The following is a 26,986-nucleotide window of genomic DNA, read 5'->3' as shown; positions in this document are numbered from 1 at the left end:
AGAGCTCCAGCTCAGGGGAAAGGCCCGGCCCAGAGCTGAAGCTCAGGGGAGAGGCCCGGCCCAGAGCTGAAGCTCAGGGGAGAGGCCCGGTCCAGAGCTCCAGCTCAGGGGAGAGTCCCGGCCCAGAGCTCCAGCTCAGGGGAAAGGCCCGGCCCAGAGCTGAAGCTCAGGGGAGAGGCCCGGCCCAGAGCTGAAGCTCAGGGGAGAGGCCCGGCTCAGAGCAGAGGCCCGGCTCAGAGCAGAGGCCCGGCCCGGAGCTCCAGCTCAGGGGAACGGCCCGGCACAGAGCTCCAGCTCAGGGGAGAGGCCCAGCTTAGAGCAGAGGCCCGGCCCAGAGCTCCAGCTCAGGGGAGAGGCCCGGCCCAGAGCTCCAGCTCAGGGGAGAGGCCCAGCTTAGAGCAGAGGCCCGGCCCAGAGCTCCAGCTCAGGGGAGAGGCCCGGCCCAGAGCTCCAGCTCAGAGGAGAGGCCAGCTCAGGGGACAGGCCCGGCTCAGAGCAGAGGCCCGTCCCAGAGCTCCAGCTCAGGGGAGAGGCCCGGCTCAGAGCAGAGGCCTGGCCCAGAGCTCCAGCTCAGGGGAAAGGCCCGGCCCAGAGCTCCAGCTCAGGGGAACGGCCCGGCCCAGAGCTCCAGCTCAGGGGAGAGGCCCAGCTCAGAGCAGAGGCCCGGCCCAGAGCTGAAGCTCAGGGGAGAGGCCCGGCCCAGAGCTCCAGCACAGGGGAGAGGCCCAGCTCAGAGCAGAGGCCCAGCCCAGAGCTCCAGCTCAGAGGAGAGGCCCAGCTCAGAGCAGAGGCCCGGCCCAGAGCTCCAGCTCAGAGGAGAGGCCCAGCTTAGAGCAGAAGCCCGGCCCAGAGCTCCAGCTCAGGGGAACGGCCCGGCCCAGAGCTCCAGCTCAGAGGAGAGGCCCAGCTCAGAGTAGAGGCCCGGCACAGAGCTCCAGCTCAGGGGAGAGGCCCGGCCCAGAACTCCAGCTCAGAGGAGAGGCCCAGCTCAGAGCAGAGGCCCAGCCCAGAGCTCCAGCTCAGAGGAGAGGCCCAGCTCAGAGCAGAGGCCCGGCCCAGAGCTCCAGCTCAGAGGAGAGGCCCAGCTTAGAGCAGAAGCCCGGCCCAGAGCTCCAGCTCAGGGGAGAGGCCCGGCCCAGAGCTCCAGCTCAGAGGAGAGGCCCAGCTCAGAGCAGAGGCCCAGCCCAGAGCTCCAGCTCAGGGGACAGGCCAGGCTCAGAGCAGAGGCCCGGCCCAGAGCTCCAGCTCAGAGGAGAGGCCCAGCTTAGAGCAGAAGCCCGGCCCAGAGCTCCAGCTCAGGGGAGAGGCCCGGCCCAGAGCTCCAGCTCAGAGGAGAGGCCCAGCTCAGAGCAGAGGCCCAGCCCAGAGCTCCAGCTCAGGGGACAGGCCAGGCTCAGAGCAGAGGCCCGGCCCAGAGCTCCAGCTCAGAGGAGAGGCCCAGCTCAGAGCAGAGGCCCAGCCCAGAGCTCCAGCTCAGGGGACAGGCCAGGCTCAGAGCAGAGGCCCGGCCCAGAGCTCCAGCTCAGAGGAGAGGCCCAGCTTAGAGCAGAAGCCCGGCCCAGAGCTCCAGCTCAGGGGAGAGGCCCGGCCCAGAGCTCCAGCTCAGAGGAGAGGCCCAGCTCAGAGCAGAGGCCCAGCCCAGAGCTCCAGCTCAGGGGACAGGCCAGGCTCAGAGCAGAGGCCCGGCCCAGAGCTCCAGCTCAGAGGAGAGGCCCAGCTCAGAGCAGAGGCCCAGCCCAGAGCTCCAGCTCAGGGGACAGGCCAGGCTCAGAGCAGAGGCCCGGCCCAGAGCTCCAGCTCAGGGGAAAGGCCCGGCCCAGAGCTCCAGCTCAGGGGACAGGCCCGGCTCAGAGCAGAGGCCCGGCTCAGAGCAGAGGCCCGGCCCAGAGCTCCAGCTCAGGGGAGAGGCCCGGCTCAGAGCAGAGGCCCGGCTCAGAGCTCCAGCTCAGGGGAAAGGCCCGGCCCAGAGCTCCAGCTCAGGGGAGAGGCCCAGCTCAGAGCAGAGGCCCGGCCCAGAGCTGAAGCTCAGGGGAGAGGCCCGGCCCAGAGCTCCAGCTCAGGGGAGAGGCCCGGCTCAGAGCAGAGGCCCGGCTCAGAGCTCCAGCTCAGGGGAAAGGCCCGGCCCAGAGCTCCAGCTCAGGGGACAGGCCAGGCTCAGAGCAGAGGCCCGGCCCAGAGCTCCAGCTCAGAGGAGAGGCCCAGCTCAGAGCAGAGGCCCAGCCCAGAGCTCCAGCTCAGGGGACAGGCCAGGCTCAGAGCAGAGGCCCGGCCCAGAGCTCCAGCTCAGGGGAAAGGCCCGGCCCAGAGCTCCAGCTCAGGGGACAGGCCCGGCTCAGAGCAGAGGCCCGGCTCAGAGCAGAGGCCCGGCCCAGAGCTCCAGCTCAGGGGAGAGGCCCGGCTCAGAGCAGAGGCCCGGCTCAGAGCTCCAGCTCAGGGGAAAGGCCCGGCCCAGAGCTCCAGCTCAGGGGAGAGGCCCAGCTCAGAGCAGAGGCCCGGCCCAGAGCTGAAGCTCAGGGGAGAGGCCCGGCCCAGAGCTCCAGCACAGGGGACAGGCCCAGCTCAGAGGAGAGGCCCAGCTTAGAGCAGAGGCCCGGCCCAGAGCTCCAGCTCAGGGGAGAGGCCCGGCCCAGAGCTCCAGCTCAGGGGAGAGGCCCGGCTCAGAGCAGAGGCCCGGCCCAGAGCTCCAGCTCAGGGGAAAGGCCCGGCCCAGAGCTCCAGCTCAGGGGAACGGCCCGGCACAGAGCTCCAGCTCAGGGGAGAGGCACGGCTCAGAGCAGAGGCCCGGCCCAGAGCTCCAGCTCAGGGGAAAGGCCCGGCCCAGAGCTGAAGCTCAGGGGAGAGGCCCGGCCCAGAGCTGAAGCTCAGGGGAGAGGCCCGGCCCAGAGCTGAAGCTCAGGGGAGAGGCCCGGTCCAGAGCTCCAGCTCAGGGGAGAGGCCCGGCCCAGAGCCCCAGCACAGGGGAGAGGCCCGGCCCAGAGCCCCAGCACAGGGGAGAGGCCCAGCTCATAGCAGAGGCCCGGCCCAGAGCTGATGCTCAGGGGAGAGGCCCGGTCCAGAGCTGAAGCTCAGGGGAGAGGCCCGGTCCAGAGCTCAAGCTCAGGGGAGAGTCCCGGCCCAGAGCTCCAGCTCAGGGGAAAGGCCCGGCCCAGAGCTGAAGCTCAGGGGAGAGGCCCGGCCCAGAGCTGAAGCTCAGGGGAGAGGCCCGGCCCAGAGCTGAAGCTCAGGGGAGAGGCCCGGTCCAGAGCTCCAGCTCAGGGGAGAGTCCCGGCCCAGAGCTCCAGCTCAGGGGAAAGGCCCGGCCCAGAGCTGAAGCTCAGGGGAGAGGCCCGGCCCAGAGCTGAAGCTCAGGGGAGAGGCCCGGCTCAGAGCAGAGGCCCGGCTCAGAGCTCCAGCTCAGGTGAGAGGCCCGGCCCAGAGCTCCAGCTCAGAGGAGAGGCCCAGCTCAGAGCAGAGACCCAGCCCAGAGCTCCAACTCAGGGGAGGGGTCCGGATCAGAGCAGAGGCCCGGCACAGAGCTCCAGCTCAGGGGAGAGGCCCGGCTCAGAGCTGAAGCTCAGGGGAGAGGCTCGGCTCAGAGCTCCAGCTCAGGAGAGAGGCCCGGCCCAGAGCTCCAGCTCAGGGGACAGGCCCGGCTCAGAGCAGAGGCCCGTCCCAGAGCTCCAGCTCAGGGGAGAGGCCCGGCTCAGATCAGAGGCCCGGCCCAGAGCTCCAGCTCAGGGGAGAGGCCCGGCCCAGAGCTGTAGCTCAGGGGAGAGGTCCGGTCCAGAGCTCCAGCTCAGGGGAGAGGCCCGGCCCAGAGCAGAGGCCTGGCCCAGAGCTCCAGCTCAGGGGAAAGGCCCGGCCCAGAGCTCCAGCTCAGGGGAACGGCCCGGCCCAGAGCTCCAGCTCAGGGGAGAGGCCCAGCTCAGAGCAGAGGCCCGGCCCAGAGCTGAAGCTCAGGGGAGAGGCCCGGCCCAGAGCTCCAGCACAGGGGAGAGGCCCAGCTCAGAGTAGAGGCCCGGCCCAAAGCTCCAGCTCAGGGGAGAGGCCCGGCCCAGAACTCCAGCTCAGAGGAGAGGCCCAGCTCAGAGCAGAGGCCCAGCCCAGAGCTCCAGCTCAGAGGAGAGGCCCAGCTCAGAGCAGAGGCCCGGCCCAGAGCTCCAGCTCAGAGGAGAGGCCCAGCTTAGAGCAGAAGCCCGGCCCAGAGCTCCAGCTCAGGGGAGAGGCCCGGCCCAGAGCTCCAGCTCAGAGGAGAGGCCCAGCTCAGAGCAGAGGCCCAGCCCAGAGCTCCAGCTCAGGGGACAGGCCAGGCTCAGAGCAGAGGCCCGGCCCAGAGCTCCAGCTCAGGGGAAAGGCCCGGTCCAGAGCTCCAGCTCAGGGGACAGGCCCGGCTCAGAGCAGAGGCCCGGCTCAGAGCAGAGGCCCGGCCCAGAGCTCCAGCTCAGGGGAGAGGCCCGGCTCAGAGCAGAGGCCCGGCCCAGAGCTCCGGCTCAGGGGAAAGGCCCGGCCCAGAGCTCCAGCTCAGGGGAGAGGCCCAGCTCAGAGCAGAGGCCCGGCCCAGAGCTGAAGCTCAGGGGAGAGGCCCGGCCCAGAGCTCCAGCACAGGGGACAGGCCCAGCTCAGAGGAGAGGCCCAGCTTAGAGCAGAGGCCCGGCCCAGAGCTCCAGCTCAGGGGAGAGGCCCGGCCCAGAGCTCCAGCTCAGGGGAGAGGCCCAGCTCAGAGCAGAGGCCCGGCCCAGAGCTGAAGCTCAGGGGAGAGGCCCGGCCCAGAGCTCCAGCACAGGGGACAGGCCCAGCTCAGAGGAGAGGCCCAGCTTAGAGCAGAGGCCCGGCCCAGAGCTCCAGCTCAGGGGAGAGGCCCGGCCCAGAGCTCCAGCTCAGAGGAGAGGCCCAGCTCAGAGCAGAGACCCAGCCCAGAGCTCCAGCTCAGGGGAGGGGCCCGGCTCAGAGCAGAGGCCTGGCACAGAGCTCCAGCTCAGGGGAAAGGCCCGGCCCAGAGCTCCAGCTCAGGGGAACGGCCCGGCCCAGAGCTCCAGCTGAGGGGAGAGGCCCAGCTCAGAGCAGAGGCCCGGCCCAGAGCTGAAGCTCAGGGGAGAGGCCCGGCCCAGAGCTCCAGCACAGGGGAGAGGCCCAGCTCAGAGTAGAGGCCCGGCCCAGAGCTCCAGCTCAGGGGAGAGGCCCGGCCCAGAACTCCAGCTCAGAGGAGAGGCCCAGCTCAGAGCAGAGGCCCAGCCCAGAGCTCCAGCTCAGAGGAGAGGCCCAGCTCAGAGCAGAGGCCCGGCCCAGAGTTCCAGCTCAGAGGAGAGGCCCAGCTTAGAGCAGAAGCCCGGCCCAGAGCTCCAGCTCAGGGGAGAGGCCCGGCCCAGAGCTCCAGCTCAGAGGAGAGGCCCAGCTCAGAGCAGAGGCCCAGCCCAGAGCTCCAGCTCAGGGGACAGGCCAGGCTCAGAGCAGAGGCCCGGCCCAGAGCTCCAGCTCAGGGGAAAGGCCCGGTCCAGAGCTCCAGCTCAGGGGACAGGCCCGGCTCAGAGCAGAGGCCCGGCTCAGAGCAGAGGCCCGGCCCAGAGCTCCAGCTCAGGGGAGAGGCCCGGCTCAGAGCAGAGGCCCGGCCCAGAGCTCCGGCTCAGGGGAAAGGCCCGGCCCAGAGCTCCAGCTCAGGGGAGAGGCCCAGCTCAGAGCAGAGGCCCGGCCCAGAGCTGAAGCTCAGGGGAGAGGCCCGGCCCAGAGCTCCAGCACAGGGGACAGGCCCAGCTCAGAGGAGAGGCCCAGCTTAGAGCAGAGGCCCGGCCCAGAGCTCCAGCTCAGGGGAGAGGCCCGGCCCAGAGCTCCAGCTCAGGGGAGAGGCCCAGCTCAGAGCAGAGGCCCGGCCCAGAGCTGAAGCTCAGGGGAGAGGCCCGGCCCAGAGCTCCAGCACAGGGGACAGGCCCAGCTCAGAGGAGAGGCCCAGCTTAGAGCAGAGGCCCGGCCCAGAGCTCCAGCCCAGGGGAGCGGCCCGGCCCAGAGCTCCAGCTCAGAGGAGAGGCCCAGCTCAGAGCAGAGACCCAGCCCAGAGCTCCAGCTCAGGGGAGGGGCCCGGCTCAGAGCAGAGGCCTGGCACAGAGCTCCAGCTCAGGGGAGAGGCCCGGCTCAGAGCTGAAGCTCAGGGGAGAGGCTCGGCTCAGAGCTCCATCTCAGGAGAGAGGCCCGGCCCAGAGCTCCAGCTCAGGGGACAGGCCCGGCTCAGAGCAGAGGCCCGTCCCAGAGCTCCAGCTCAGGGGAGATGCCCGGCTCAGATCAGAGGCCCGGCCCAGAGCTCCAGCTCAGGGGAGAGGCCCGGCCCAGAGCTCCAGCTCAGGGGAGAGGCCCGGCCCAGAGCTCCAGCTCAGGGGAGAGGCCCGGCTCAGAGCAGAGGCCCGGCCCAGAGCTCCAGCTCAGGGGAAAGGCCCGGCCCAGAGCTCCAGCTCAGGGGAACGGCCCGGCACAGAGCTCCAGCTCAGGGGAGAGGCCCGGCTCAGAGCAGAGGCCCGGCCCAGAGCTCCAGCTCAGGGGAAAGGCCCGGCCCAGAGCTGAAGCTCAGGGGAGAGGCCCGGCCCAGAGCTGAAGCTCAGGGGAGAGGCCCGGCCCAGAGCTGAAGCTCAGGGGAGAGGCCCGGTCCAGAGCTCCAGCTCAGGGGAGAGTCCCGGCCCAGAGCTCCAGCTCAGGGGAAAGGCCCGGCCCAGAGCTGAAGCTCAGGGGAGAGGCCCGGCCCAGAGCTGAAGCTCAGGGGAGAGGCCCGGCCCAGAGCTGAAGCTCAGGGGAGAGGCCCGGTCCAGAGCTCCAGCTCAGGGGAGAGTCCCGGCCCAGAGCTCCAGCTCAGGGGAAAGGCCCGGCCCAGAGCTGAAGCTCAGGGGAGAGGCCCGGCCCAGAGCTGAAGCTCAGGGGAGAGGCCCGGTCCAGAGCTCCAGCTCAGGGGAGAGTCCCGGCCCAGAGCTCCAGCTCAGGGGAAAGGCCCGGCCCAGAGCTGAAGCTCAGGGGAGAGGCCCGGCCCAGAGCTGAAGCTCAGGGGAGAGGCCCGGCTCAGAGCAGAGGCCCGGCTCAGAGCAGAGGCCCGGCCCGGAGCTCCAGCTCAGGGGAACGGCCCGGCACAGAGCTCCAGCTCAGGGGAGAGGCCCAGCTTAGAGCAGAGGCCCGGCCCAGAGCTCCAGCTCAGGGGAGAGGCCCGGCCCAGAGCTCCAGCTCAGGGGAGAGGCCCAGCTTAGAGCAGAGGCCCGGCCCAGAGCTCCAGCTCAGGGGAGAGGCCCGGCCCAGAGCTCCAGCTCAGAGGAGAGGCCAGCTCAGGGGACAGGCCCGGCTCAGAGCAGAGGCCCGTCCCAGAGCTCCAGCTCAGGGGAGAGGCCCGGCTCAGAGCAGAGGCCTGGCCCAGAGCTCCAGCTCAGGGGAAAGGCCCGGCCCAGAGCTCCAGCTCAGGGGAACGGCCCGGCCCAGAGCTCCAGCTCAGGGGAGAGGCCCAGCTCAGAGCAGAGGCCCGGCCCAGAGCTGAAGCTCAGGGGAGAGGCCCGGCCCAGAGCTCCAGCACAGGGGAGAGGCCCAGCTCAGAGCAGAGGCCCAGCCCAGAGCTCCAGCTCAGAGGAGAGGCCCAGCTCAGAGCAGAGGCCCGGCCCAGAGCTCCAGCTCAGAGGAGAGGCCCAGCTTAGAGCAGAAGCCCGGCCCAGAGCTCCAGCTCAGGGGAACGGCCCGGCCCAGAGCTCCAGCTCAGAGGAGAGGCCCAGCTCAGAGTAGAGGCCCGGCACAGAGCTCCAGCTCAGGGGAGAGGCCCGGCCCAGAACTCCAGCTCAGAGGAGAGGCCCAGCTCAGAGCAGAGGCCCAGCCCAGAGCTCCAGCTCAGAGGAGAGGCCCAGCTCAGAGCAGAGGCCCGGCCCAGAGCTCCAGCTCAGAGGAGAGGCCCAGCTTAGAGCAGAAGCCCGGCCCAGAGCTCCAGCTCAGGGGAGAGGCCCGGCCCAGAGCTCCAGCTCAGAGGAGAGGCCCAGCTCAGAGCAGAGGCCCAGCCCAGAGCTCCAGCTCAGGGGACAGGCCAGGCTCAGAGCAGAGGCCCGGCCCAGAGCTCCAGCTCAGAGGAGAGGCCCAGCTTAGAGCAGAAGCCCGGCCCAGAGCTCCAGCTCAGGGGAGAGGCCCGGCCCAGAGCTCCAGCTCAGAGGAGAGGCCCAGCTCAGAGCAGAGGCCCAGCCCAGAGCTCCAGCTCAGGGGACAGGCCAGGCTCAGAGCAGAGGCCCGGCCCAGAGCTCCAGCTCAGAGGAGAGGCCCAGCTCAGAGCAGAGGCCCAGCCCAGAGCTCCAGCTCAGGGGACAGGCCAGGCTCAGAGCAGAGGCCCGGCCCAGAGCTCCAGCTCAGAGGAGAGGCCCAGCTTAGAGCAGAAGCCCGGCCCAGAGCTCCAGCTCAGGGGAGAGGCCCGGCCCAGAGCTCCAGCTCAGAGGAGAGGCCCAGCTCAGAGCAGAGGCCCAGCCCAGAGCTCCAGCTCAGGGGACAGGCCAGGCTCAGAGCAGAGGCCCGGCCCAGAGCTCCAGCTCAGAGGAGAGGCCCAGCTCAGAGCAGAGGCCCAGCCCAGAGCTCCAGCTCAGGGGACAGGCCAGGCTCAGAGCAGAGGCCCGGCCCAGAGCTCCAGCTCAGGGGAAAGGCCCGGCCCAGAGCTCCAGCTCAGGGGACAGGCCCGGCTCAGAGCAGAGGCCCGGCTCAGAGCAGAGGCCCGGCCCAGAGCTCCAGCTCAGGGGAGAGGCCCGGCTCAGAGCAGAGGCCCGGCTCAGAGCTCCAGCTCAGGGGAAAGGCCCGGCCCAGAGCTCCAGCTCAGGGGAGAGGCCCAGCTCAGAGCAGAGGCCCGGCCCAGAGCTGAAGCTCAGGGGAGAGGCCCGGCCCAGAGCTCCAGCTCAGGGGAGAGGCCCGGCTCAGAGCAGAGGCCCGGCTCAGAGCTCCAGCTCAGGGGAAAGGCCCGGCCCAGAGCTCCAGCTCAGGGGACAGGCCAGGCTCAGAGCAGAGGCCCGGCCCAGAGCTCCAGCTCAGAGGAGAGGCCCAGCTCAGAGCAGAGGCCCAGCCCAGAGCTCCAGCTCAGGGGACAGGCCAGGCTCAGAGCAGAGGCCCGGCCCAGAGCTCCAGCTCAGGGGAAAGGCCCGGCCCAGAGCTCCAGCTCAGGGGACAGGCCCGGCTCAGAGCAGAGGCCCGGCTCAGAGCAGAGGCCCGGCCCAGAGCTCCAGCTCAGGGGAGAGGCCCGGCTCAGAGCAGAGGCCCGGCTCAGAGCTCCAGCTCAGGGGAAAGGCCCGGTCCAGAGCTCCAGCTCAGGGGAGAGGCCCAGCTCAGAGCAGAGGCCCGGCCCAGAGCTGAAGCTCAGGGGAGAGGCCCGGCCCAGAGCTCCAGCACAGGGGACAGGCCCAGCTCAGAGGAGAGGCCCAGCTTAGAGCAGAGGCCCGGCCCAGAGCTCCAGCTCAGGGGAGAGGCCCGGCCCAGAGCTCCAGCTCAGGGGAGAGGCCCGGCTCAGAGCAGAGGCCCGGCCCAGAGCTCCAGCTCAGGGGAAAGGCCCGGCCCAGAGCTCCAGCTCAGGGGAACGGCCCGGCACAGAGCTCCAGCTCAGGGGAGAGGCACGGCTCAGAGCAGAGGCCCGGCCCAGAGCTCCAGCTCAGGGGAAAGGCCCGGCCCAGAGCTGAAGCTCAGGGGAGAGGCCCGGCCCAGAGCTGAAGCTCAGGGGAGAGGCCCGGCCCAGAGCTGAAGCTCAGGGGAGAGGCCCGGTCCAGAGCTCCAGCTCAGGGGAGAGGCCCGGCCCAGAGCCCCAGCACAGGGGAGAGGCCCGGCCCAGAGCCCCAGCACAGGGGAGAGGCCCAGCTCATAGCAGAGGCCCGGCCCAGAGCTGATGCTCAGGGGAGAGGCCCGGTCCAGAGCTGAAGCTCAGGGGAGAGGCCCGGTCCAGAGCTCAAGCTCAGGGGAGAGTCCCGGCCCAGAGCTCCAGCTCAGGGGAAAGGCCCGGCCCAGAGCTGAAGCTCAGGGGAGAGGCCCGGCCCAGAGCTGAAGCTCAGGGGAGAGGCCCGGCCCAGAGCTGAAGCTCAGGGGAGAGGCCCGGTCCAGAGCTCCAGCTCAGGGGAGAGTCCCGGCCCAGAGCTCCAGCTCAGGGGAAAGGCCCGGCCCAGAGCTGAAGCTCAGGGGAGAGGCCCGGCCCAGAGCTGAAGCTCAGGGGAGAGGCCCGGCTCAGAGCAGAGGCCCGGCTCAGAGCTCCAGCTCAGGTGAGAGGCCCGGCCCAGAGCTCCAGCTCAGAGGAGAGGCCCAGCTCAGAGCAGAGACCCAGCCCAGAGCTCCAACTCAGGGGAGGGGTCCGGATCAGAGCAGAGGCCCGGCACAGAGCTCCAGCTCAGGGGAGAGGCCCGGCTCAGAGCTGAAGCTCAGGGGAGAGGCTCGGCTCAGAGCTCCAGCTCAGGAGAGAGGCCCGGCCCAGAGCTCCAGCTCAGGGGACAGGCCCGGCTCAGAGCAGAGGCCCGTCCCAGAGCTCCAGCTCAGGGGAGAGGCCCGGCTCAGATCAGAGGCCCGGCCCAGAGCTCCAGCTCAGGGGAGAGGCCCGGCCCAGAGCTGTAGCTCAGGGGAGAGGTCCGGTCCAGAGCTCCAGCTCAGGGGAGAGGCCCGGCCCAGAGCAGAGGCCTGGCCCAGAGCTCCAGCTCAGGGGAAAGGCCCGGCCCAGAGCTCCAGCTCAGGGGAACGGCCCGGCCCAGAGCTCCAGCTCAGGGGAGAGGCCCAGCTCAGAGCAGAGGCCCGGCCCAGAGCTGAAGCTCAGGGGAGAGGCCCGGCCCAGAGCTCCAGCACAGGGGAGAGGCCCAGCTCAGAGTAGAGGCCCGGCCCAAAGCTCCAGCTCAGGGGAGAGGCCCGGCCCAGAACTCCAGCTCAGAGGAGAGGCCCAGCTCAGAGCAGAGGCCCAGCCCAGAGCTCCAGCTCAGAGGAGAGGCCCAGCTCAGAGCAGAGGCCCGGCCCAGAGCTCCAGCTCAGAGGAGAGGCCCAGCTTAGAGCAGAAGCCCGGCCCAGAGCTCCAGCTCAGGGGAGAGGCCCGGCCCAGAGCTCCAGCTCAGAGGAGAGGCCCAGCTCAGAGCAGAGGCCCAGCCCAGAGCTCCAGCTCAGGGGACAGGCCAGGCTCAGAGCAGAGGCCCGGCCCAGAGCTCCAGCTCAGGGGAAAGGCCCGGTCCAGAGCTCCAGCTCAGGGGACAGGCCCGGCTCAGAGCAGAGGCCCGGCTCAGAGCAGAGGCCCGGCCCAGAGCTCCAGCTCAGGGGAGAGGCCCGGCTCAGAGCAGAGGCCCGGCCCAGAGCTCCGGCTCAGGGGAAAGGCCCGGCCCAGAGCTCCAGCTCAGGGGAGAGGCCCAGCTCAGAGCAGAGGCCCGGCCCAGAGCTGAAGCTCAGGGGAGAGGCCCGGCCCAGAGCTCCAGCACAGGGGACAGGCCCAGCTCAGAGGAGAGGCCCAGCTTAGAGCAGAGGCCCGGCCCAGAGCTCCAGCTCAGGGGAGAGGCCCGGCCCAGAGCTCCAGCTCAGGGGAGAGGCCCAGCTCAGAGCAGAGGCCCGGCCCAGAGCTGAAGCTCAGGGGAGAGGCCCGGCCCAGAGCTCCAGCACAGGGGACAGGCCCAGCTCAGAGGAGAGGCCCAGCTTAGAGCAGAGGCCCGGCCCAGAGCTCCAGCTCAGGGGAGAGGCCCGGCCCAGAGCTCCAGCTCAGAGGAGAGGCCCAGCTCAGAGCAGAGACCCAGCCCAGAGCTCCAGCTCAGGGGAGGGGCCCGGCTCAGAGCAGAGGCCTGGCACAGAGCTCCAGCTCAGGGGAAAGGCCCGGCCCAGAGCTCCAGCTCAGGGGAACGGCCCGGCCCAGAGCTCCAGCTGAGGGGAGAGGCCCAGCTCAGAGCAGAGGCCCGGCCCAGAGCTGAAGCTCAGGGGAGAGGCCCGGCCCAGAGCTCCAGCACAGGGGAGAGGCCCAGCTCAGAGTAGAGGCCCGGCCCAGAGCTCCAGCTCAGGGGAGAGGCCCGGCCCAGAACTCCAGCTCAGAGGAGAGGCCCAGCTCAGAGCAGAGGCCCAGCCCAGAGCTCCAGCTCAGAGGAGAGGCCCAGCTCAGAGCAGAGGCCCGGCCCAGAGTTCCAGCTCAGAGGAGAGGCCCAGCTTAGAGCAGAAGCCCGGCCCAGAGCTCCAGCTCAGGGGAGAGGCCCGGCCCAGAGCTCCAGCTCAGAGGAGAGGCCCAGCTCAGAGCAGAGGCCCAGCCCAGAGCTCCAGCTCAGGGGACAGGCCAGGCTCAGAGCAGAGGCCCGGCCCAGAGCTCCAGCTCAGGGGAAAGGCCCGGTCCAGAGCTCCAGCTCAGGGGACAGGCCCGGCTCAGAGCAGAGGCCCGGCTCAGAGCAGAGGCCCGGCCCAGAGCTCCAGCTCAGGGGAGAGGCCCGGCTCAGAGCAGAGGCCCGGCCCAGAGCTCCGGCTCAGGGGAAAGGCCCGGCCCAGAGCTCCAGCTCAGGGGAGAGGCCCAGCTCAGAGCAGAGGCCCGGCCCAGAGCTGAAGCTCAGGGGAGAGGCCCGGCCCAGAGCTCCAGCACAGGGGACAGGCCCAGCTCAGAGGAGAGGCCCAGCTTAGAGCAGAGGCCCGGCCCAGAGCTCCAGCTCAGGGGAGAGGCCCGGCCCAGAGCTCCAGCTCAGGGGAGAGGCCCAGCTCAGAGCAGAGGCCCGGCCCAGAGCTGAAGCTCAGGGGAGAGGCCCGGCCCAGAGCTCCAGCACAGGGGACAGGCCCAGCTCAGAGGAGAGGCCCAGCTTAGAGCAGAGGCCCGGCCCAGAGCTCCAGCCCAGGGGAGCGGCCCGGCCCAGAGCTCCAGCTCAGAGGAGAGGCCCAGCTCAGAGCAGAGACCCAGCCCAGAGCTCCAGCTCAGGGGAGGGGCCCGGCTCAGAGCAGAGGCCTGGCACAGAGCTCCAGCTCAGGGGAGAGGCCCGGCTCAGAGCTGAAGCTCAGGGGAGAGGCTCGGCTCAGAGCTCCATCTCAGGAGAGAGGCCCGGCCCAGAGCTCCAGCTCAGGGGACAGGCCCGGCTCAGAGCAGAGGCCCGTCCCAGAGCTCCAGCTCAGGGGAGATGCCCGGCTCAGATCAGAGGCCCGGCCCAGAGCTCCAGCTCAGGGGAGAGGCCCGGCCCAGAGCTGAAGCTCAGGGGAGAGGTCCGGTCCAGAGCTCCAGCTCAGGGGAGAGGCCCGGCCCAGAGCTCCAGCTCAGGGGAGAGGCCCGGCCCAGAGCAGAGGCCTGGCCCAGAGCTCCAGCTCAGGGGAAAGGCCCGGCCCAGAGCTCCAGCTCAGGGGAGAGGCCCGGCCCAGAGCTCCAGCACAGGGGAGAGGCCCAGGACAGAGCAGAGGCCCGGCCCAGAGCTCCAGCTCAGGGGAGAGGCCCGGCCCAGAGCTGAAGCTCAGGGTAGAGGCCCAGTCCAGAGGAGAGGCCCGGCTCAGAGGAGAGGCCCGGCCCAGAGCTCCAGCTCAAGAGAGAGGCCCAGCTCAGAGCAGAGGCCCAGCCCAGAGCTCCAGCTCAGAGGAGAGGCCCAGCTCAGAGCAGAGGCCCGGCCCAGAGCTCCAGCTCAGAGGAGAGGCCCAGCTTAGAGCAGAAGCCCGGCCCAGAGCTCCAGCTCAGGGGAGAGGCCCGGCCCAGAGCTCCAGCTCAGAGGAGAGGCCCAGCTCAGAGCAGAGGCCCAGCCCAGAGCTCCGGCTCAGGGGAGGGGCACGGCTCAGAGCAGAGGCCCGGTCCAGAGCTCCAGCTCAGGGGACAGGCCAGGCTCAGAGCAGAGGCCCGGCCCAGAGCTCCAGCTCAGGGGAAAGGCCCGGCCCAGAGCTCCAGCTCAGGGGACAGGCCCGGCTCAGAGCAGAGGCCCGGCCCAGAGCTCCAGCTCAGGGGAGAGGCCCGGCTAAGAGCAGAGGCCCGGCCCAGAGCTCCAGCTCAGGGGAGAGGCCCGGCCCAGAGCTGAAGCTCAGGGGAGAGGCCCGGCCCAGAGCTCCAGCTCAGGGGAGAGGCCCGGCTCAGAGAAGAGGCCCGGCCCAGAGCTCCAGCTCAGGGGAAAGGCCCGGCTCAGAGCTCCAGCCCAGGGGAACGGCCCGGCCCAGAGCTCCAGCACAGGGGACAGGCCCGGCTCAGAGCAGAGTTCCGGCCCAGAGCTCCAGCTCAGGGGAGAGGCCCGGCCCAGAGCTCCAGCACAGGGGACAGGCCCGGCTCAGAGCAGAGTTCCGGCCCAGAGCTCCAGCTCAGGGGAGAGGCCCGGCCCAGAGCTGAAGCTCAGGGGAGAGGCCCGGTCCAGAGCTCCAGCACAGGGGAGAGGCCCGGCCCAGAGCTCCAGCTCAGGGGAGATGCCCGGCTCAGAGCAGAGGCCCGGCCCAGAGCTCCAGCTCAGGGGAAAGGCCCGGCCCAGAGCTCCAGCTCAGGGGAACGGCCCGGCCCAGAGCTCCAGCTCAGGGGAGAGGCCCAGCTCAGAGCAGAGGCCCGGCCCAGTGCTCCAGCTCAGGGGAGAGGCCCGGCCCAGAGCTGAAGCACAGGGGAGAGGCCTGGCCCAGAGCTGAAGCTCAGGGGAGAGGCCCGGCTCAGAGCAGAGGACCGGCCCAAAGCTCCAGCTCAGGGGAGAGGCCCGGCCCAGAGCTCCAGCTCAGGGGAGAGGCCCGGCCCAGAGCTCCAGCTCAGGGGAGAGGCCCGGCCCAGAGCTCCAGCTCAGAGGAGAGGCCCAGCTCAGAGCAGAGGCCCGGCCCAGAGCTCCAGCTAAGAGGAGAGGCCCAGCTCAGAGCAGAGGCCCGGCCCAGAGGTCCAGCTCAGAGGAGAGGCCCAGCTTAGAGCAGAAGCCCGGCCCAGAGCTCCAGCTCAGGGGACAGGCCAGGCTCAGAGCAGAGGCCCGGCCCAGAGGTCCAGCTCAGAGGAGAGGCCCAGCTTAGAGCAGAAGCCCGGCCCAGAGCTCCAGCTCAGGGGACAGGCCAGGCTCAGAGCAGAGGCCCGGCCCAGAGCTCCAGCTCAGGGGAAAGGCCCGGCCCAGAGCTCCAGCTCAGGGGACAGGCCCGGCTCAGAGCAGAGGCCCGGCCCAGAGCTCCAGCTCAGGGGAGAGGCCCGGCTCAGAGCAGAGGCCCGGCCCAGAGCTCCAGCTCAGGGGAGAGGCCCGGCCCAGAGCAGAGGCCTGGCCCAGAGCTCCAGCTCAGGGGAAAGGCCCGGCCCAGAGCTCCAGCTCAGGGGAGAGGCCCGGCCCAGAGCTCCAGCACAGGGGAGAGGCCCAGGACAGAGCAGAGGCCCGGCCCAGAGCTCCAGCTCAGGGGAGAGGCCCGGCCCAGAGCTGAAGCTCAGGGGAGAGGCCCAGTCCAGAGGAGAGGCCCGGCTCAGAGGAGAGGCCCGGCCCAGAGCTCCAGCTCAAGAGAGAGGCCCAGCTCAGAGTAGAGGCCCGGCCCAGAACTCCAGCTCAGGGGAGAGGCCCGGCCCAGAACTCCAGCTCAGAGGAGAGGCCCAGCTCAGAGCAGAGGACCAGCCCAGAGCTCCAGCTCAGAGGAGAGGCCCAGCTCAGAGCAGAGGCCCAGCCCAGAGCTCCAGCTCAGAGGAGAGGCCCAGCTCAGAGCAGAGGCCCGGCCCAGAGCTCCAGCTCAGAGGAGAGGCCCAGCTTAGAGCAGAAGCCCGGCCCAGAGCTCCAGCTCAGGGGAGAGGCCCGGCCCAGAGCTCCAGCTCAGAGGAGAGGCCCAGCTCAGAGCAGAGGCCCAGCCCAGAGCTCCGGCTCAGGGGAGGGGCACGGCTCAGAGCAGAGGCCCGGTCCAGAGCTCCAGCTCAGGGGACAGGCCAGGCTCAGAGCAGAGGCCCGGCCCAGAGCTCCAGCTCAGGGGAAAGGCCCGGCCCAGAGCTCCAGCTCAGGGGACAGGCCCGGCTCAGAGCAGAGGCCCGGCCCAGAGCTCCAGCACAGGGGAGAGGCCCGGCTCAGAGCAGAGGCCCGGCCCAGAGCTCCAGCTCAGGGGAGAGGCCCGGCCCAGAGCTGAAGCTCAGGGGAGAGGCCCGGCCCAGAGCTCCAGCTCAGGGGAGAGGCCCGGCTCAGAGAAGAGGCCCGGCCCAGAGCTCCAGCTCAGGGGAAAGGCCCGGCTCAGAGCTCCAGCCCAGGGGAACGGCCCGGCCCAGAGCTCCAGCACAGGGGACAGGCCCGGCTCAGAGCAGAGTTCCGGCCCAGAGCTCCAGCTCAGGGGAGAGGCCCGGCCCAGAGCTCCAGCACAGGGGACAGGCCCGGCTCAGAGCAGAGTTCCGGCCCAGAGCTCCAGCTCAGGGGAGAGGCCCGGCCCAGAGCTGAAGCTCAGGGGAGAGGCCCGGTCCAGAGCTCCAGCACAGGGGAGAGGCCCGGCCCAGAGCTCCAGCTCAGGGGAGAGGCCCGGCTCAGAGCAGAGGCCCGGCCCAGAGCTCCAGCTCAGGGGAAAGGCCCGGCCCAGAGCTCCAGCCCAGGGGAACGGCCCGGCCCAGAGCTCCAGCACAGGGGACAGGCCCGGCTCAGAGCAGAGTTCCGGCCCAGAGCTCCAGCTCAGGGGAGAGGCCCGGCCCAGAGCTCCAGCACAGGGGACAGGCCCGGCTCAGAGCAGAGTTCCGGCCCAGAGCTCCAGCTCAGGGGAGAGGCCCGGCCCAGAGCTGAAGCTCAGGGGAGAGGCCCGGTCCAGAGCTCCAGCACAGGGGAGAGGCCCGGCCCAGAGCTCCAGCTCAGGGGAGAGGCCCGGCTCAGAGCAGAGGCCCGGCCCAGAGCTCCAGCTCAGGGGAAAGGCCCGGCCCAGAGCTCCAGCTCAGGGGAACGGCCCGGCCCAGAGCTCCAGCTCAGGGGAGAGGCCCAGCTCAGAGCAGAGGCCCGGCCCAGTGCTCCAGCTCAGGGGAGAGGCCCGGCCCAGAGCTGAAGCACAGGGGAGAGGCCTGGCCCAGAGCTGAAGCTCAGGGGAGAGGCTCAGTCCAGAGGAGAGGCCCGGCTCAGAGCAGAGGACCGGCCCAAAGCTCCAGCTCAGGGGAGAGGCCCGGCCCAGAGCTCCAGCTCAGGGGAGAGGCCCGGCCCAGAGCTCCAGCTCAGGGGAGAGGCCCGGCCCAGAGCTCCAGCTCAGAGGAGAGGCCCAGCTCAGAGCAGAGGCCCGGCCCAGAGCTCCAGCTCAGAGGAGAGGCCCGGCCCAGAGCTCCAGCTAAGAGGAGAGGCCCAACTCAGAGCAGAGGCCCGGCCCAGAGGTCCAGCTCAGAGGAGAGGCCCAGCTTAGAGCAGAGGCCCGGCCCAGAGCTCCAGCTCAGGGGACAGGCCAGGCTCAGAGCAGAGGCCCGGCCCAGAGCTCCAGCTCAGGGGAAAGGCCCGGCCCAGAGCTCCAGCTCAGGGGACAGGCCCGGCTCAGAGCAGAGGCCCGGCCCAGAGCTCCAGCTCAGGGGAGAGGCCCGGCTCAGAGCAGAGGCCCGGCCCAGAGCTCCAGCTCAGGGGAGAGGCCCGGCCCAGAGCTCCAGCTCAGGGGAGAGGCCCGGCTCAGAGAAGAGGCCCGGCCCAGAGCTCCAGCTCAGGGGAAAGGCCCGGCCCAGAGCTCCAGCTCAGGGGAACGGCCCGGCCCAGAGCTCCAGCTCAGGGGAGAGGCCCAGCTCAGAGCAGAGGCCCGGCCCAGAGCTCCAGCTCAGGGGAGAGACCCGGCTCAGAGCAGAGGCCCGGCCCAGAGCTCCAGCTCAGGGGAGAGGCCCGGCCCAGAGCTGAAGCTCAGGGGAGAGGCCCGGCCCAGAGCTCCAGCTCAGGGGAGAGGCCCGGCTCAGAGAAGAGGCCCGGCCCAGAGCTCCAGCTCAGGGGAAAGGCCCGGCCCAGAGCTCCAGCTCAGGGGAAAGGCCCGGCCCCGAGCTCAAACTCAGGGGACAGGCCGGGCTCAGAGCAGAGGCCCGGCCCAGAGCTCCAGCTCAGGGGAGAGGCCCGGCCCAGAGCTGAAGCTCAGGGGAGAGGCCCGGCCCAGAGCTGAAGCTCAGGGGAGAGGCCCAGTCCAGAGGAGAGGCCCGGCTCAGAGGAGAGGCCCGGCCCAGAGCTCCAGCTCAGAGGAGAGGCCCGGCTCAGAGCAGAGGCCCGGCCCAGAGCTCCAGCTCAGAGGAGAGGCCCAGCTTAGAGCAGAGGCCCTGCCCAGAGCTCCAGCTCAGGGGAGAGCTCCAGCTCAGAGGAGAGGACCGGCTCAGAGGAGAGGCCCGGCCCAGAGCTCCAGCTCAGAGGAGAGGCCCGGCACAGAGCTCCAGCTCAGAGGAGAGGCCCAGCTCAGAGCACAGGCCCAGCCCAGAGCTCCAGCTCAGAGCAGAGGCCCTGCCCAGAGCTCCAGCTCAGAGGAGAGGACCGGCTCAGAGGAGAGGACCGGCTCAGAGGAGAGGACCGGCTCAGAGGAGAGGACCAGCTCAGAGCAGAGGCCCGGCCCAGAGCTCCATTAGCCGCAGATTTTGAATTAGAAAATAAATGTTAGTGCATTGATTTGTTCCTTGAATTAAACTGAACCAGTTCAAAATAAAACATATAATTCCTGTATCAGAGCCCATGTATCTAGAAACATATCGAATCATCTTGAAAGGGAAAGATGCACATCCCTAGTGTGTGTGTGTGTGTGTGTGTGTGTGTGTGTTCGCGCATCACAAAGCCTGCCTGCGCTCCTCACACTCTCTGACAGAGCAGAGAGGGATGACTAACAGGGTCTCAACCACATCTCATTCTAACAGACACAGACTCTGTCGCTATAGTGTGACTGCACCACAAACACAGAAACACACTGCAATTACAGCAAACAGTGATTTGACACGATGATAGTGTATCAGCACACAGCTCGCTCAATCATCTGTCAAATTAAATCAGACAAGAGAGAGAACGAGAGCGAGGGATAGCGAGCGAGCAAGCAAGCAAAAGATAGCGAGCGAGAGACATTAGCGAGCGAGAGACATTAGCGAGCGAGAGACATTAGCGAGCGAGAGACATTAGCGAGCGACATTAGCGAGCGAGAGACATTAGCGAGCGAGAGACATTAGCGAGCGAGAGACATGGCGAAAAAAAGAGCAAGAGAGCGACATTTGGGAAGTACTGGGTCATGCTCAGGTCGGAACTATCTGTACTGAATAAGTAAATCTTACTTTTTGTTTCCCATTGCAAAACTTAAAACATTTGCCCTGACGAATCACAACCCTGTATTAGTGAATAATGGAGCTTTATTGACCCTTTACCCATCTGTAGGAGAGAACTAAAAGGAGTACAACTATTTGTAGTGTCTTACCTGTGATACACTGAAACTGACCATCCTCTCGCCGAATAGTGAAGGCCTCACCTGGGTTCACCTGCACCAGGATTACCTGTGGAGAGAAACACACATCAAACACCTGTATAATGACATCACCCAGGTGTTCACTCGGGCACAACACGAAAATAGAAAAAAAAGCATAAGACCGTAAACGGTGAGGGACTACCTGAATTTGTCCAATGAGAAACACTTGTTTTGATTGTCCATTTTAAAATGTTTTTTTCCACAGTATGGTCCCAATGAACTCAACCCTGTTTACAGTCGGGAACAGACAGCCTCTTTTACCTGCCATGTTACATGGTGATTCAAAATATGAGCCACTGAAAGCTTCTTCAAATCAGTGACAAGTTGGGGTTAGGTTGGGGTTGGGGTTAGGTTAGGGTTAGGTTGGGGTTGGGGTTAGGTTAGGGTTAGGTTGGGGTTGGGGTTAGGTTAGGGTTAGGTTGGGGGTTAGGGTTGGGGTTGGGGTTAGGTTGGGGTTAGGTTGGGGTTGGGTTGGGGTTAGGTTGGGGTTGGGGTTAGGTTGGGGTTAGGGTTAGGTTGGGGTTAGGAATGGGGTTAGGGTTAGGTTGGGGGTTAGGTTGGGGTTAGGTTGGGGTGGGGGTTAGGTTGGGGTTAGGTTGGGGTTAGGGTTAGGGTTGGGGTTAGGGTGGGGTCATATGGGGCTGGTTTCCCCAGACACAGATTAGGCTAAACCTAGTCCAGGATGAAATCCCATGGTCAAGAGAGATGTCTTCTTAGTCAGGGCCTAGGCTGGGAATTTCCAGGATGAAATCCCATGGTCAAGAGAGATGTCTTCTTAGTCAGGGCCTAGGCTGGGAATTTCCAGGATGAAATCCCATGGTCAAGAGAGATGTCTTCTTAGTCAGGGCCTAGGCTGGGAATTTCCAGGGTTCTCACCATAAGATATTATGAGTGCCGACACAATAGGTAGATCTGAGTCCACGCCCTCCGATCTGAGTCCACGCCCCCCGATCTGAGTCCACGCCCCCCGATCTGAGTCCACGCCCCCCGATCTGATTCTCCATGTAGATATGATTCTCTGTTTTGCTTGTTTACAGCGGGTTGTTTCATAGGGAACTGTCGGAGGTGCTCTAGTATTGTTACATCACCTAATGTTGTAGAATAAAGGTTCCAACATGTCTCTACGTGACGACCGCTCTGAAACCTGGCCCGTCTCTACGTGACGACCGTTCTAAAACCTGGCCCATCTCTACGTCACGTAGAGATGGGCCAGGTCTTCACGTAGAGATGGGCCAGGTCTTTACGTAGAGACGGGCCAGGTCGTCACGTAGAGACGGACCAGGTTTTTAAAACGGTCGTCACGTAGAGACGGACCAGGTTTTTAAAACGGTCGTCACGTAGAGACGGGCCAGGTTTCAGAGCGGTCGTCACTTAGAGACATGTTGGAACCTTTATTGAACAAAACAGAACGGTGAAAGTAACCTCCTGTCATCTCATTACAGACAGGAGGATTCCCTTCTTTCTCATAGCATTACACTTATCCCCCCCCCCCCCCCTCTCTCTCTCTCCACCCCACCCTGACCATTAGGAGACCCATAACGGTGAGCCCAGCACGCACACACACAGGCATGCAGGACACCAGACTGATACAAAGAGAAAGGGAGGGGGGAGGTAGATTCAGTTCTGACGTGTGGAACAACGTCACTTCGGGCAGACAGCGCTGAGGACTCAGAAAGAGTGGAGGAGAGGGAGCATTATTGTTCTGTTCTGGTCACTATGGGGCTCTGGTCAAAATGTAGTGCACTATGCAGGGAATGGGATACGGGGTTTTGAGGGTGCGACCTATGACTCAGTCACTCCACTGTCATTTTATAACACACTGGCTGAGCTCATGACACGTCTCCCCTCTCTCTCTGCCGTCTCAAATAAACCCCTGGGTCTCAATGTCTGTCTGCTTAAAGCAGCTCAGAGTATCAACTCTGGTCTAGGATCACTTTCTCCTAATATACATACTACTGTACATACCATTTTCCTTCCAAATGATATACTGCCTATACACACACACACACACACACACACACACACACGTATTTGTATTGTAGATTTATTAAATTGTACTCGTTGACATTTTTTTTAAATGTATTTTGTACTTTTGTTGTGTGTGAGTGTGTATTTTCTGTGTATTTGTGTATTTGTTGTGTATTTTCTGTGTATTTTCTGTGTATTTGCTGTGTATTTTCTGTGTATTTGTTGTGTATTTTCTGTGTATTTGCTGTGTATTTGCTGTGTATTTGCTGTGTATTTGCTGTGTATTTGCTGTGTATTTGTTGTGTATTTGCTGTGTATTTGCTGTGTATTTGCTGTGTATTTGCTGTGTATTTGCTGTGTATTTGCTGTGTATTTGCTGTGTATTTGCTGTGTATTTGCTGTGTATTTGCTGTGTATTTGCTGTGTATTTGCTGTGTATTTGCTGTGTATTTGCTGTGTATTTGCTGTGTATTTGCGAGACAATCTACTGTTGGAGCGAGTAACATAAGCATTTGGCCGCACCTGCTGTTAACACCTTGCAAAGCTTTGTTTGCGGCCAATAAACTTTGATTTGATTAGAATTGTAAAATAATAAAGTTGTTGGGTAATAACCGTATGTATCAGACAAATGTGAGATATGAAAAGATTAGGTGAGATATTGATTAAACTAAAGAGGAAGCTACAAGCTAACCCTTGCAAGCCTGGTCACTAAGAAAGGCTTGTCTAAAATGGCTCCCTGATATCACCTAGTCCAATCCTTTTCATCAGGGCTTACATGGCACTGTTTATAGTAGTGCACTTCATAGGAGGTCGACCGATTAATCGGAACGGCCGATTAATTAGGGCCGATTTCAAGTTTTCATAACAATCAGAAATATTTTTAATTATTTTTTATTTTTTTACACCTTAATTTAATCTTTATTTAACTTGGCAAGTCAGTTAAGAACACATTCTTATTTTCATTGACGACCTGGGAACAGTGGGTTAACTGCCTCGTTCAGGGGCGGAACGACAGATTTGTACCTTGTCAGCTCGGGGATTCAATCTTGCAACCTTACAGTTAACTCTAACCACCTGCCTCTCGTTGCACTCCACAAGGAGACTGCCTGTTACGCGAATGCAGTAAGCCAAGGTAAGTTGCTATCTAGCATTAAACTTATCTTATAAAAAACAATCAATCATAATCACTAGTTAAACTAGTAATATCATCAACCATGTGTAGTTATCTAGCGTGTCCTGCGTTGCATATAATCGATGCGGTGCGTATTCGTGAAAAAGGACCGTTCTTGCTCCAATGTGTACCTGACCATAAACTCCAATGCCTTTCTTAAAATCAATACACACAAGTATATATTTTTAAAACCTGCATATTTAGTTAAAAGAAATCCAGGTTAGCAGGCTATATTAACCACGTGAAATTGTGTCACTTCTCTTGCGTTCATTGCACGCAGAATCAGGGTATATGCAACAGTTTGGGCCACCTAATTTGCCAGAATGTTACGTAATTATGACATAACATTGAAGGTTGTACAATGTAACAGGAATATGTAGACTGATGGATGCCACCCGTTAGATAAAATACGGAACGGTTCCGTATTTCACTGAAAGAATAAACGTCTTGTTTTCGAGATGATAGTTTCCGGATTCTACCATATTAATGACCAAAGGCTCGCATTTCTGCATGATATGTTATAACTAAGTCTATGATTTGATAGAGCAGTCTGACTGAGCGATGGTAGGCAGCAGCAGGCTCGTAGGCATTCATTCAAACAGCACTTTCGTGCGTTTTGCCAGCAGCTCTTCGTTGTGCTTCAAGCATTGCGCTGTTTATGACTTCAAGCCCATCAACTCCCGAGATGAGGCTGGTGTAACCGATGTGAAATGGCTAGCTAGTTAGCGGGGTGCGCGCTAATAGCGTTTCAAACGTCACTCGCTCTGGGCCTTCTAGTGGTTGTTCCCCTTGCTCTGCATGGGTGACGCTGCTTCGATGGTGGCTGTTGTCGTTGTGTTCCTGGTTTGAGCCCAGGGAGGAGCGAGGAGAGGGACGGAAGCTATACTGTTACACTGGCAATACTAAAGTGCCTATAAGAACATCCAATAGTCAAAGGTATATGAAATACAAATGGTATAGAAAGATATAGTCCTATAATTCCTATAATAACTACAACCTAAAACGTCTTACCTGGGAATATTGAAGACTCATGTTAAAAGGAAACACCAGCTTTCATATGTTCTCATGTTCTGAGCAAGGAACTGAAACGTTATCTTTCTTACATGGCACATATTGCACTTTTACTTTCTTTACTTTCCAACACTGTGTTTTTGCATTATTTAAACCAAATTTAACATGTTTCATTATTTATTTGAGGCTAAATTGATTTTATTGATGTATTATATTAAGTTAAAATAAGTGTTCATTCAGTATTGTTGTAATTGTTATTATTACAAATACATTTTGTAATATTAATCGGTATCGGCTTTTTTTGGTCCTCCAGTAATCGGTATCGGTTTTGAAAAATCATAATCGGCCGACCTCCACTTCATAGTAAACAAGGTTCCAACTTATCAAAGCCACTCCCCCCTCTCCTCCATAAGCCACTCCCCCCTCTCCTCCATAAGCCACTCCCCCCTCTCCTCCATAAGCCACTCCCCCCTCTCCTCCATAAGCCACTCCCCCCTCTCCTCCATAAGCCACTCCCCCCTCTCCTCCATAAGCCACTCCCCCCTCTCCTCCATAAGCCACTCCCCCCTCTCCATATATGGCTCTGTTTAAAGCACTGCATTTTACAGTAAATAGGGTTCCAATTTTAGGACACAAACAAAAGCTTCTAGAAATAGTAAATGCAAAATATATCAAACTACGCAGGCTTCTGATTTTCAACTTCCCTTGCTTTAATTTCAAAAGATTTACATTTCAGAAAACAAACTACAGGTCTAGTTTCAATCAGAAGTAAACATTTCAGAAAAAAAGCATTTTTAATTCCACATGCCAAATCCTCTAGTCTCCAATCTCCCCTCTATAAGCCACTCCCCTCTATAAGCCACTCCCCTCTAAAACCTTCTGATCTTATCGAGTCAACAAGATACGCTGTAACGAGTGTAATTAGCCTTACTGTGCTACTCTGTGTAGATGTGTGTGTTGGATCTGTGTGTCTGGTTAGTTAGAGACCCTACCTCGCTCTTGTGGAGATCTCTGCCATCATAGAAGCTGTGAGTCTCCCAGGGCATAGGGCTCTGTCTGAGGAGGATCCTCTCCGTCTCTCCCTGGCTCTGTGCCTGCACTGCATTCAGCATCACCTCCATGTCCACAGACTCACTCCCTTTCATGAACTCAGCTCAGACTGAGATGGACTACCCCTTTCACTGCCTGCCACAGTGTGTCACGCACACGCACACACACACCCTCTCACGGTGTCACGCACACACACACCCTCTCACGGTGTCACGCACACAGATGTTGTTCATACGCCCACACAGGCAAGCAGCGACAGTGAGAGCATGATAGGAGGGTCTGGGTAGGTGGCTAATTGAATCAAAGTCAAGGCCCTCCCCATTGGTGGAGGGGGACGGGGGGACGGGGGGGGGTCCATGACGTGTGTGTTTGTTTGCTTTCTACTTCCCGTGTGAAGCTACCAGCTGGCTTTCTTTCCCACCAACATCCCTCCCTACCACCTCCCTACCCTACCCTACCATCCTTTCACCAATGACAGCACAGTCCACACCTCTCATCTCACTAATGACAACACTCAGCGTCCCCTCGCTCTCTCTCTCTCCCCTACCGTAGCTCTCTCTGTCTCTCTCTCGGTGTCGCTCTCTCCTACGGTAGCCCTCTCTGTGTCGCTCTCGCTCTCTCCTACGGTAGCCCTCTCTGTGTCGCTCTCTCTCCGCTACGGTAGCCCTCTCTCCGCTACGGTAGCCCTCTCTCCGCTACGGTAGCCTTCTCGCTCTCTGTCTCTCTCTCTCCTACGGTATCCCTCTCTCCTACGGTATCCCTCTCTCCTACGGTATCCCTCTCTCCTACGGTATCCCTCTCTCCTACGGTATCCCCTCGCGCTCTCTCCCCCCCTACGGTAGCCCTCGCTCTCTCTCGGTGTCGCTCTCTCTCCCTCTCGCTCTCTCTGTGTTTCTCTCTCTCCCACGGTAGCCCTCTCGGTGTCTTTCCTACGGTAGCTCTCTCTGTGTCGCGCTCTCTCCTACGGTAGCCTTCGCTCTCTCTCTCTCTCTCTCTCCTACGGTAGCCCTCGCTCTCTCTGTTTATCTTTCTCCCACAGTAGCCCTCTCTGTGTCACTCTCTCCTACGGTAGCCTTTTCAGTGTCTCTCTCTCCTACAGTAGCCTTCTCTCTCTCTCTCCCCTACAGTAGCTCTCTTACTCTCTCTGTGTCTCTCTCTCTCCTACGGCAGCCCTCTCTCTCCGTGTCTCTCTCTCTCCTACGGTAGCCCTCTCTCTCCGTGTCTCTCTCTCTCCTACGGTAGCTCTCTGACTCTCTCTCTGTGTCTCTCTCTCTCCTATGGTAGCTCTCTGACTCTCTCTCTGTGTCTCTCTCTCTCTCCGTGTCGCTCTCTCTCCGTGTCTTTCTCTCTCTGTGTCTCTCTCTCTCCTACGGTAGCCCTCTGTGTGTCTCTTACTTACTGTTGCCCGCATCTCTCTCATTCAGGCGTCGCTGTTCTCACGATCTCAGAAAGAAAAAGGACGACCGACCCCCGGGCAGCACTCCAGGGTCTCAGAGACCCTCTCCTCTCCCACCTCACCCAGCCTTCATCACCTGCGACACCGCCACATCGGGCCTCAGCGAACCTAGACGCCTGTCCTCGTTTTACTCCCTCCACGGACCCCCCCCCCCCCCCTTCACGCCTCCACACCGAGCCCAGGGAGGAGAAGCCCCTGCCAGAGAGAGGACTGGTGCAGCAGCAGGGGTGGCTGTGATGGGGGCAGATGGATAGATGGACCAGGTTTTCTGGCTTGGTTTCTGCTCAGCGCTGGCTGGCTCCCTGGAGGTAATCTCTCTGTATAGCGTAGCTATGGCTGCAGCGTTAGTGCTCACAGGAGGTCTCTATCGTGGCGTGATGCCCATGTTTGTTTGCACAGACAGTACCCTGCTCGGCTCTGCCTCCTCTGTTCCACAACGCCACTGTGGCGCTTTCGCTCTCCCCTCCCCCTCACCCTAGCTCCCAGTCCCCCTTTCTCCTGCCTCAGGCTCCAGCACAGCAGCCCGTCTCCACGGTAACCCCTTCAACAAATAAGTCGCGGTGATGTCCGATCACCACAACCGTCACGGAGAGAGTGAAACGCCAGATTATGCCCAGGCAGCGCCCGCGTCGCTGTCCTCTGATCTACAGTAAAGAAAGGGGGAAGGGATAGGAGGATGACAACAAGGATAGAGAGGAGATTCTTAGATGGTAGAACGGGATAAAGGCTCCTGAATTGTCTCTTGATATCCCTCGCTCTCTACCTCTGTGTGTTACAGGGTTTGCTTTCTCCCTCCCTTAATTCCTCCCTCCTTCCTCCCTGTCTGTCTGTCAGTGACTGCGCAGTGACTCCATGGTTCTCTTTGTTATGGTGTTTCATTTATATCCTTTAAAAAAATATATATACAGTAATGTTTTATGAAACCACCCGCGGGCCGGCCGTATGTTTGACAACCCTGCTCTACACACCAATCAGGGGGCTCCTTTGTTCAGCCTGCCTTCACCGCGACAACAATGGCTTTAAAAGGAACTGAGCAGAGCAAACGACCCTGAGCCTGACATGCACAACATTACTCCCCCTCACCTCCCTCGGTTCCCTCTCTCTCCCTCCGTCTCTCT

General features: G+C 63.0%; 1 protein-coding gene across 2 annotated transcripts in view; it reads right to left on the bottom strand.

Annotated features, from left to right (window-relative positions):
- Positions 1-26,986, bottom strand: part of fndc3a (fibronectin type III domain containing 3A) — a 176,131-nt gene that overhangs the window by 112,757 nt on the left and 36,388 nt on the right. Inside the window, exons 1-2 of one of the 2 annotated variants that reach the window (XM_090224036.1) lie at positions 24,355-24,566; positions 19,165-19,240 (exon numbers count right to left, since the gene is read on the bottom strand). In XM_090224036.1, coding sequence (XP_090080162.1) covers positions 19,165-19,240; positions 24,355-24,507 — 229 coding nt within the window. In that variant the 5' untranslated portion in view covers positions 24,508-24,566. Of the gene's footprint in view, positions 1-19,164; positions 19,241-24,354; positions 24,567-26,986 lie in introns of those variants that run through there. The other variant, XM_036965064.2, reaches the window with a different exon arrangement.

Source organism: Oncorhynchus mykiss, chromosome 27, assembly GCF_057628025.1.
Source record: "Oncorhynchus mykiss isolate SJ-2025 chromosome 27, ASM5762802v1, whole genome shotgun sequence".
NCBI lineage: Eukaryota > Metazoa > Chordata > Actinopteri > Salmoniformes > Salmonidae > Oncorhynchus > Oncorhynchus mykiss.
Note: the sequence above shows the minus strand (reverse complement) of the source record. Positions and strands in the feature narration are given on the sequence as shown.